This window comes from Antrostomus carolinensis, unplaced genomic scaffold, assembly GCF_000700745.2.
Source record: "Antrostomus carolinensis isolate BGI_N321 unplaced genomic scaffold, ASM70074v2 scaffold2273, whole genome shotgun sequence".
Classification (NCBI taxonomy): domain Eukaryota; kingdom Metazoa; phylum Chordata; class Aves; order Caprimulgiformes; family Caprimulgidae; genus Antrostomus; species Antrostomus carolinensis.
The window spans coordinates 2,625-13,892 of NW_010304256.1; the positions used below are offsets into that span (position 1 = coordinate 2,625).

The 11,268-nt window shown below is 34.5% G+C and overlaps 1 protein-coding gene across 2 annotated transcripts; it reads right to left on the bottom strand.

Annotated features, from left to right (window-relative positions):
- Positions 1 to 540: 540 nt before the first annotated feature.
- On the bottom strand, positions 541 to 6,033 carry LOC104519145 (transmembrane emp24 domain-containing protein 11). 2 transcript variants are annotated; one of them, XM_010164364.1, is made up of 5 exons: positions 5,881 to 6,033; positions 4,898 to 5,011; positions 4,038 to 4,156; positions 1,548 to 1,694; positions 541 to 701 (listed from the first exon to the last, which is right to left on the bottom strand). In XM_010164364.1, the coding sequence occupies exons 1-5, from the start codon at positions 6,008 to 6,010 to the stop codon at positions 552 to 554; spliced, it is 660 nt and encodes a 219-aa protein (XP_010162666.1). In that variant the 5' UTR covers positions 6,011 to 6,033; the 3' UTR covers positions 541 to 551. The 2 variants fall into 2 exon arrangements, with proteins under 2 accessions (XP_010162666.1, XP_010162667.1); XM_010164365.1 differs by having other exon boundaries at positions 552 to 701; positions 4,038 to 4,163; positions 4,911 to 5,011; positions 5,881 to 6,010.
- Positions 6,034 to 11,268: the final 5,235 nt, after the last annotated feature.

Genomic DNA, 11,268 nt, shown 5'->3' on the forward strand with positions numbered 1-11,268 from the left:
AGGTTTTTTTTTTTCTCTCTCTCTCTCTTTGTTGTTTTTTCCTCTTTTCCTTACAATTTATTATTATTTAATTGTTAGACTTTTTATCTCAACCTATGAGTTTTCTCAATTTATCCTTCTGATTCTCTCCCCGGTCCCACCAAGGGTGGGGGAGTGAGTGAGCAGCTGCATGGTGCTTAGTTGCTGGCTGGGGTTAAACAACAGTAGAGAACTTTGAAAAATTAGGAAACTTTTTAGATTTCTATTTTAGATATGACAATCCTAAGTTGAACTTAAATGTTGCTTTAGTCATTGAGCCCTTCTTCTAGATGTAGCTTTACATCTGCAGAGGAAAAGGAGCAAATAGAAGATGGGATTCAAGGAGTAAAATGTAATGGGATGCCAGAGGCTGCAATAGAGATGGAGAAACCAGAGTTAAAGTAAGAACCAGAGTAGAAGATGAAAGAAGCTTAAGAGTTATATACAACTAGTTTTCTTGTAGAGAAGGGTTTCTTTGGATATTAGGTTATATGGTGTGCAATTTTCAAATCTATGCATTTACTTTATAAGACTTAAACAAGCTTCTTAGAGATAAAGAAATCTCTGAGAGATTTGATTTGCCAGATTCCAATGGAAATGAGGATTAGTGTTTGTACAACAGCCCACCATAAAATATTGCTGTTGGTTTCTTCACTTGTCTTCCGGAATTTTTCTTCACGCTCCTGAAGAAAAAACAAAAAATATAATTATTACCTTTTGACATCTGTATGTTTCATGCTGCTATCTGAGTACCTAGACATGCATCTGTCTTCTGCATGGTTTTCCGTATTGATAAAAATGAAAGTTTGTTCTACTCCATTAAGTGGACCTCTTTATAAATCAAAACTGAGAAGCAGACATGGAGCGTGCTGAAGCAGAAAGGCAAACAGAGCCTTCTCTTGTTCACAAAACATATATTGTGCTAAATATGTTCCATTATTACATGCTTAAGGTTTTTAGGTTTGCTGTCACTTTCACATTGCAGTCAAGAACCTTTTTGCAGCCAGATTTAATTTTTTAAGTAACTAGTTGATGTATTTCAAACACAGTGTGACTGCCTGCATACATATCGAAAAGTGAAGACAACGGGTATACAGTTGTTTGAAGGAGGGCTTTATTCCTAACTACATGGAGGTATATAAATATACACTCAGTCATTTTCTTACCCACTCCAATAAAGTTTACAGAGCAGCAAGGAAACAGCAGCTGGCAACATCACCAGCAACAGTACCTGCCACCTGCTCAGCTGCTGTTACTGCCTCTGACCAAGAAAAATTATATTTGGAAATTCCTGCTTTAAAAGAACACCTGTTGCTATTAAGCATGAGTTCACAGTGATTAATTAGTTTTTATGTTAGAGCTTAAAAATATTTTACAAGGTAATGAAGGCTATATTGGTTAAATACCAGTAGATTTTTGTGAGTTAGTTAAAAATAACACTACAATTAAATAATAAACATCATAATACTTTATAAATCAATAAGCCTATGTACAATAGTTTAAACATTTCCATTAGGGAACATACATACTCTTTCATAGTTTTGTTCTTTGGATATGTGATGAATTTGCTCAATTAGATTTTCTAGTCTAACATTAACTTCATTCACTTTGCCTTTGGCTTGAAGAACGGATTCATCCAAAAAATGTTCTCCAACTCTAATGTCCAAATGGATACGCTGCAAACAGAAAAAAATAATTACTAATTACTGTGTCTTCTGTGTTTTCAAAATTCCTTAGAAAAAAAGAAACTGGATAATTTCCCTTTAAGTTCATTATAGGAAAATAGTTTTAATTGCTTATAGAAATCTTTCCTAATATTAGAATCAGGTAGAATATGAGTGTTTCTTAATTTTATTTTTAAATTAATTATACAAATTTAAAATCTTTGCTACTGTTAGGGCATTATTTTATGCTAGTATTGATTCAACCACCATGAAAATGTTTTCTGTTCTTTGTCCAAATTAGTTTAAAAAATGAGCACCATTAGGACTGCTCATTGTATTTCACATTCCATCCTAATATTGCAGAAATTATATTCTTCAGTAGCACTGCAGAAATTATTTTATTGATGCACTTCTAGGTTTTCTTCACTAACAGTTAGGAATATAAGACTGGAAGGATACCAGATGAATCATGATTTGCAGTTTATCATATGTATTAAAGCTGAACCATCCATGAGGTATATTTCTTCTTTCACATAGTTTATCTGGTATGAAATACCTCCCAATATTCTATAAGCTGTTGTATGACCTATAGCAAAAATGCCTCAAACCTGCCAAGCAATAGAGCCATAGAAAGTAAAGAGAAGAGGAACTGGCAATATTATACAACTTATTTTGGCATGAATTAAAAATTTTACTAAAACTGATGGGAGAAAGTTCTCCGAGAAGACAATTTGTACCTAAAAGAAAATGTAAGCATTTAACCAAACAGATAACCTGCAAAAATCCTAGAGCTTGGTATTATCACAATAGAAATAGACATCAACCAGAAATTAAGAGCACATCTCCTTTTAGCTCTGTTAGAGTTAGCTAACTGAACATCCCAACATCCATCTCACCTTATGGTAGCCTCAGTCCTTCAATTTATTAAACTTTGGTTTGAAGCAGTTCAGATCACCACCACTGCATCTGGTTCTTACAGAAGACCACTTAGAGATTTAACTTACCTAAAGAATGTTTTTCCTTTTGTGATATTTATTCTTGCAGGTATAATTATAAAGAGCAATATTTTCCTTTTTTACTTCTGTGATCTTAAGCTAAACAAAATGCCCTATTTAATATTTGTGCTATTAATGTTCTCCTTCCCTGCACCTGTGCACTTCTTTTAAATCAGATGACCGGTACTGTACCTGGCACATGCATCATGTAAAATGATATTAATACATCTGTATCTATACCAGACCAAAATCTCCTGGTATATCCTCAGAATCACATTCATGGTGTGTAGTTAAATGCGACCAACCAATGCTTTATCCCCCTTACCCTGTCTAGTTAATGAACTCCACATATTTTTTTTTTATTATTATTAGAACCTAAGTGCTTTTGCAATGTGTATGATTAAATTTCCACTAATTTTCATAAATCAATTCATAAAAACACCTGCTTATTCCAGTGTAATAGTCCCACTTCAGCACTGTTAAGTCTTCTTGGTTCTCTGTCATCTGCATGTTCCCAAAGCATACATCTAGGATGAAATTTGGCCTACCTCGTGTAAGACGTGCTAGATGTTTATATTTAGTTGGTTAGCTACCTCTTTTGCAGTCAACAGGGAAAACAAAAAAAAAAAGAAAAAAAACCACAAAAACCCCCCACGCCTCTAGCGATTAATTCCCACGCATTCAACTATCTGTTGACAAGAGGCATATAGATAAAATTTTCAAAACAGTGTTTATGAAATTGCTGAAGTAGATTAGAGCTATGATATCACCTCTAACTGCTCTTCTTTTTTTCAAAATTTGAATTAAGACCAACTTTGTTGGCAGTAGACAATATCAAGTATGTTAATATATTCTTAATTTTAATATCTTTCAAAAATTAAAATGTTATTTTTTCTTTAGGAATTCAATCTAAGTGAAGACATGGAATATCTTCATGACAAGTGTTTGTGTTAGTTCAAGGCCAGGTTGGATGAGGCTTTGAGCAACCTGATCTAGTGGAAAGTGTCCCTGCTCATAACAGTGGGGCTGGAACTAGATGATCTTTACAGTCCCTTCCAACCCAAATCATTCTGTGATTCTATATCTATACTTTTGAACCAAACTGTTTTTCTGATTGATCAGAACCTTTCACATTCAAAGCACTGTACAAACATTAGATCACTTTATAGTTATTAGTTTTGCCTCTTTAATCTTTACTTCTTAAATATCAGAACAGCATCTCTTTATTCTCATAATTCTAGATTTGTCTTCTTTAATCACTACCTAAAAGTTAGACCAATTTCTAATACAGTTTGCAATCTCTGCAGTTTGTAAACAATTTTTGCTGTTACAACAAAGGATATTTAAAAAATACACCTACCAGTTTACTTCCTGCAAATGCCACAAATCTTGTGGAGTTGGACTGTAAACAGATAATATGTTCCCCAGATAGATAGGATGTAAAAGAAAATGTTCCTTTTGGCCCATACAGTTTTGACAGTAGCACCTGTAATGTTAGATATTATATGTGTCGGGTATGTGCATTATAAATATCAATAAAACAATAAAAAAACTGTGAATACTGTGAATTGGATGTAAAAGGTAATCAATTAACCTCCTGATATTATTAAATTTTTCTGAATTTCAGGATAGATTTAGAGACAAATAAACATTTTTAGCTCACAGTGAACACTGAAGTGCTATAGATCCTGCAATGTACAAAAGCCAATGCTCTCTAAAGCATTTAAAGTTTGAAAACTAAGATCTTTTCTAGGCACAGAAAGAAATTATCTGGTGCTGAAAAAGCTCAGGACCTCATGGCAACATGTGCAGTTGCTGGGCATAATGACTATACACAGCCTCATGGTAATCTTTATTTCTGCAGTTTAGTTACTTATCAGCATTCCTTTCTGCTGTTCAAGTACCTTCTGCACCATTTTACTTCATTAGTGATTTTTTTTTATTTTTTATCTAACCTGTTTTCTCAGTTGCCAATTCCTATTTCTTATGACTTAGTTTCCCAAATCTGGTAGTAATTGCAAAAATTGCCCACACACATCATTATCAAACATTGTGATTTCTTTTTACTTTGACAGAAATCACAAGGTACTTACACCTTTCAGCAGCAAAATACTGAACCAGCTGGTAGACTGTAAATTTACTTTTTCCCCAAAAGTGTCTATTGTTTTTAGAGAGTGTCAGTGCTAAAATTCAACTCATAAATCCTACAGAAACAGTCATAAAGCATATTTACCTCAGCAGAAGGAGTTGTGACAGTCACAAACATTCCCAAACCAGGAGCAGATTCCAGAAAGTCTTGTTTTTGTGTATCCCAGCGTTGTACTTTGTAATTCCCTGAATAAAAACATAGATAAAAATCTGTTAAATAAAACATAGCTTAATATTAAAGATTTTTATTGCTTTTTCAGCAAAAAATACGATAAATGATTAACAATAAAACAATATATGAATTTCAAGTGCTTATGATTAAAATTGCTCAGGGGGCACTTTGTAACAGTGTGAAATGTGATAAATTTTTACTGCACTAGAAAATGTTCTAGAATACTACAAAAATGGTTGATTAACAAGTCATATTTTCTGATTATTCCTACTGCTCTGGCAAGATTAGCATACAGAAGGCATGCTGAGACCTCCAAAAGTATGTGTGTGCTGTATTCAAATTACATTTTTAGGATTGTCTTTCACTTTTATCACTTTATTTATAAAAAAAAAAAGAATATTGTATATTATTTTTTCTATCCCCTTTCAATCTTAATTTTACAGTCTTGTAGACAAATTTCATGTGCTTGTGATATCCAAGGTGAAATGGAACTTTAGTAAATCTTGAATTGCTTCTTTCCAGAACAGCGTTAATCAAAAAAGTAACTCTCCTATTCATATGGGGAAAATCATGTCACAGAAATTCTGGTATTAATGAGTAAATCAGTCAGAATGTACAGAAGCACGCGCTGAAGCAGCAGTTCCACTGCTGTAGAATTAGAAGATAGTCTGTGTCTAGTCAGTTAAGCACTCTGGAAACCTGCATTTCTTTGTGTAATGGATAGACATAATGTGTGAGGATGTTATGACTAGCCCCTGCAGGGAGTTATTTTCAGTTTGCCCTCTTTCTTATCACCATGGTTTTACTATATTTATCAATCACAGATTTTCCTGTTACATTATTGCATAAGTTAGATCATCGCATCTCATTAACAGGTACCTACCAATTACCAATGTGTCACTGGGAACGTCTTCGATTATACATTTCTCTTCTCTTTCTCCACTGTGAAAATATAAAGCGAGTGAAAAAGAAACCCAAAAGTTCATAAGAAATCCTATTAATTGGCTTTTCATGGTTTTGGTGTATCCCAGTTGTACTGCTTTGGAAGATAACTATTTACAAATGTATGGAGTCCTGTGGTTGTTCCTTGTTTGCTGCTTATCAGTGTATTTTGAGTGAGAAAAAAAAAAAAACAAACCTGTGAGAAAAGGCAGCTGGTGGTTACACGTTTATAAATAACTACAGTGTGTTCTGCAGAATGAGATAACATGAAAAAGATAACATGTAAAATCTTTCTTCTTTCCCAGCATCTAGATTAAAATTTTATTTTATACACATAGAAGAACATGAAACTGGAAAGGACCTCTCAGATACTTGAGATCGGTTCCCCAGATCACTGTAAGCAAACACATTGGCTATTTCTTTCCATAAACAGCTCAATTTTCAAATTAAATGAACTTATTAACTCACATTTTGCATTTGTTCTGGGTGATTATTCCAGAGCTTCACTCCTCTTTTGTTAAGAAATCTTGTAATTTCCAACCTAAATCATTGGACATATGTATACACCTGTGCAAAACCCACATGGACTACAAGGGATTCAAGTACTTTCGACTAGCAAATGTCAACATTGTAGGGCTGCTGGACTTCAAACAAACAAAAATAAGTCAGTCTCCAGGTGATCAGGTTGTCATGGAGCATACTGAGGGCTTTTTTGTCTCAGGTATTCACAATACCTGTAAATTACCATGGACAGAATTTCTTCATACTATATCCCATTAAACAGGATTTGACTGACTTCAGAATTGCTGTATCAAGTGTTAAATTTATTTTCTAAGTATGTTAAATATTGTCACAGAATAATCTGAGTTATTAAGTTGGATCATTCATGACAGATCAGATATTCCCAATGTACTTTGATTACTTGGGAATAAGAGTACCACGAAATGGACTTTTTTGCCTTCAATACCATCAAGTACTCGGATCTTTTGCTTGCACTCCAATTATGTTCTGATAGGGACAGTGCTCATTCAGTGATAAGGCTGGCATATGCTTTCCCTTCCATTATGGAAGTTAGGCACACACAAGTTTCTGTGACCAAGCTTATCTTGGGCTATGTTACTTGGCTATTAGAGCTATTTTTCAATGAATCCAAGATTGTCTCTCCCCAAAATGATCTTTAACAGCAGAGCCTGTGCCATTTTGACAGTTGCCTGCAATATTTCATAGCAGGCTCTGTGAACGAGATTTGGTCAGTTAGAGTTGGCCCACATACACAGTACACTTATATAGTACAGAGTTGACCCTCTAATACAGCTTCTTCTCAGTTGTGGGAAGGCATATTTACTTAGAAAAATGGAACAGGGCCTCCAGCTGCCATTAGTAAGTTTCACACACACGTTGAGTATCCATCCCAGTAATTTTGGAGGGTTTGGTAGAATGAAATGTCTGCCCTCACCTTTAGTCCACCTAAGGCTCATACAACCAACATTTATGCTATGGTACCACGGAGAACTTTTCAGTTCAGTTCATAGATCACATCAGTCTTTCCTGTATCCTGAGGTATCTACAAAAATACCCTGTTTTTTTCTCAGTCATCGGTCACCAAGCTGCTGTCTTGGATGTCTGCAGAGAAGCCACAGCCCATAGAAAAGCATGAACATACACAGCTTCGGCTGGCATTCTTACCTACTAGGAGATAGGTTAGATATTAGGAAAAAATTCTTCACTGAAAAGGTTGTCAAATATTGGAACAGACTTCCCAGGGAAGTGGTGGAGTCACCATCCCAGGAGGTATTTAAAGGACGTGTAGATGTGCTACTTGGGGACATGCTTTAGTGGTGAACTTGGCAATGCTGGGTTCATGGTTGGACTAGGTGATCGTAATGGTCTTTTCCAACCAAACTATTCTATGATTCTATAATAGGAAGAGCTTTCATATGTTCACAGCTAACTGCCCTTAAATTCCTTTAGGTACTGGACAAGTTGTTCTCAGTAATGAGGTACACTATGCTCAGGAGGAATTTAATTTGGTGTTCATGGTTTTTGGAGGAACACAGTTCAAGTCTATAGTGACTTTTTTTGCTGCTACACTTACCTTTAACTGTGTCGTTCATTCTGCAAGAATATCTCCCAAGGCATCAACACCGATTCTTCCTACAAAACATTCTTGCTAAAAAAATTTCTTTACAAATCAATTTCAAGTTTCTTTCCAAAGTGTTTTCTGAGATTAGTTTAACCCAGAAGTTAATTTACCTATTTCCTTCCCTAAGTCTCATTTATTTAGGACCACAGCATCTTCACTACCAGCCATCTGTAACACTGGATGTAAGGGAAAAGGAAGAGCTTTGCAGTCACAAAATTTTTAAGACAAATCCAAGACTATGCTGAAAGTGAAAGCTACAAAGGCCTAGCCATATCCACACGGGGAACACATACCTCACTAATGAGTTTAATAAAGATAAGTTATGAGAAATATCCTCCATCATTAGAATGTGCTTCACTAGAACCCACTGTATCCACAGCCTTGCCAAGAAATGTCTCCGTCCCTGATGTCTGCAAAGTGAATACTTGGAACTATATTTATGGCCATATATGACATTATACTGCCACAAGGGCATCCTTAAAGGATGCCATATTTACCAAAGTCTCCTAAAGTCACTGCTTAAAAAAACCCACAAAACATATCCAGGCAACTGACCGGATAGGAATCTTCTGCTTAAAGGAACTCACAGTGAATATTCATTTACGTAAACATTCTAAAAGAAAAAAAAATATTTATCAATAATTGGAGTTTCCTGAAATGTGTTGGCCTTTTGCATATTCACTTCCCTTTCTACTCCACCTTCACCTCTCATTCCTTCTCCGTCAGTGTCCTTTTGGATTCAGGAATTTGAGTAAACACTAAGACTGCTCCACTATCAAATTATATCGTGTAGGACTGAAATCCTAGATTCGGGTCATATACACGATTACAGATGCAGATACTCTTCTACTGGATCTAGCCTTCTAGTTGTTCTGGACATGTGAAGAAGCAATACTGTAGTGTTTAGAGAACTTCCATGAAGGTTCCTCCAAGGATACCTTGTGGTTTATGGGTTTGATTTCCCTAAGTCATAATTTTGACTTGCATCTGATTTCTGCCCAAGACTTTTATTGAGTTTACTCTATCACCAGTTGATCAATCAATTTGAAATTAGTTCCTGTCCTCAGAGAATATTTAAATATATACTTCCATATATGTTTAGTTTTCTAAGATGGTGATAACTGTGTAACAATATAGTAAAAAAGTTTAACAGAAAAGTAAACATAGAATGAGTAAAAATTAATATAAAAAAAAATGGAAAAGGCAGAGAAATTAACTAAACACAAAATATGAAAATGATAGTGTAATAACACTATTTCCGTTATAGAATGGAAACAGGGAAACCTGGAGGGGCGGGGGGGTGAAAGAGGTATAATAGAAAGAGTAGGTGAAACGATTTTGAAAAAGAGGAAACAGTGGGAGTCTGAAGAATGCAAGGTGTAGAAATTCCTATACGTAGCTCTAATAACTGTGCATTTATCAGCATTTACAGGATCAACTTAGTCTAGTCTGACAAGGTTGCAAATTTCTTTGGGTCTTTGTAAGATTTATCTCCTGGAAAAGTGTATAGAGAACCTTTTAAATGTTTCAGCCTGACAGAGAATACAGTGTGCTCCTTTATGTACATAATAAATTTTCTCATATTTGGTATATTCCCAAAACAACCTATTTAAATCAGCTTTCCTGTTCAATATCTGTCCTGTATATTTGTAAAACTGCAATGCTGTAAAAGCTTTGTGTGCTGACTGTAAACATATTCTATTGAACAATGTTATTGCAAAATTCTTTTCCTAGTTGATAGCCACAACTCTTTATAAGCCATATGTTACAGTCATTTTATTATGGGTATTTGAGCATTAAAACTTGCAGTCAGGAACAGTTTGTGACATATTGTGTTTTATTATTATATCTGTGTATACCTCAATTTTAGATAATATTAAAACATTGTTAAGTTTTCTCTGTAAAAGTGTTAGAATAACACAAATAGCAGCGAACACATTTAAAGAAACATGGACACATATACTGCATACATAAAGACAATAATATAATTTATGTTATGGTCAACAGTGTTAATTTTGAGATAGTTGTCTCATGAGGGACACACACCAACAATCAGTCAGATTTTAAATCTCAGCTGACACTTTTAACTAAGCTCAGAGGTTTTGTACTAGTACCCAGACTTCTGATTTTTTTTAGCAATTTTATTGGCCAAGTGTCCTCGTGACAGATATTCTTCTAACTTTTGAGAAAAAAAGAAAAGGACCTTTTCATGTATTCATAAGTCTCAAGGCAAGTTTACTCAGTTATACTATTGTCTTAATCACTCTGCAAACATCTGGCCATTCTGACTTGAGTAAGTAGTTTCTGAAGAAAAGCATGTTAAACAAGTTTAGAAAGACGACAAAAATGCCAATAAATTATAAAAACATAATTTAGAGAAAAAATTAATTTCTATGTATAAATAGCTGTAGATCAACAAGTTACAGTATTTAAGAACGTTATTAGTTTAGATTTTGTGACTGAAAGATTTTTACATGCGTGAAGTATAATCTTTCCAAATGTCTTCTTTTCTACCACTAGAGGGTACTCCAAGAACTTACAGTATAGCACGGATTTATTTGGGGTTTTTTGGTCTGTGAATGCTCAAGTACTGTTGTCATACTAAACTTTAGGAATTTAACCCCCTAAAATCTTGATATTAAACAACACCTTCCAAAACGAGTCTAATATACCTTTTCAGCAAAATAGTGCAGCATATCCGAATTATAAGGAACATTGACTGACATACAGTTTAGATTTAGTTAAACTTATCCTACTTTTAAATTATCTAAATGATTATCTTTTGTTTATTTCAGACACAATTCTCTGGTTCACATCCTGTTTCTTCATCCAGATTTGGACAAGGCATTCCATTATTGGCAGGCTGAAGAACTATAAACCGAGTTCTGATCTTGGTCCCTGTTTTTCTGCAAAGACCTCTACAGAGACCCCAGGAAGACCATTGTGAAACCTCACAGTCCAGTGGTGTTTCTGCAATATACACAATAAAAAGGTAAATTTACATAAATTTGTGCTTGAGGCAAATACATAGCTGGCAAAGCATTAAGGAATTATGATCAAATAGTGTCCTTTCTTATACAAAAATACTTGCAATATTAATAAAATCCACATATTGTCTCATAAACAAAAATGTCTGTTTTCAGCTCCTAAGCTCATTAACACTGGTGGTATTATTATTATTATTAT

Coding starts and splice junctions, on each gene's coding strand:
- LOC104519145 (XM_010164364.1), bottom strand. CDS start 6,010: ATGAAAAGCCAATTAATAGGATTTCTTATGAACTTTTGGGTTTCTTTT. Junction 4,157..4,897: donor TGCTGAGGTAAATATGCTTT/ATGACTGTTTCT, acceptor TACAGGTGCTAC/TGTCAAAACTGTATGGGCCA. Junction 1,695..4,037: donor CATTTGCAGGAAGTAAACTG/GTAGGTGTATTT, acceptor TTCTGTTTGCAG/CGTATCCATTTGGACATTAG.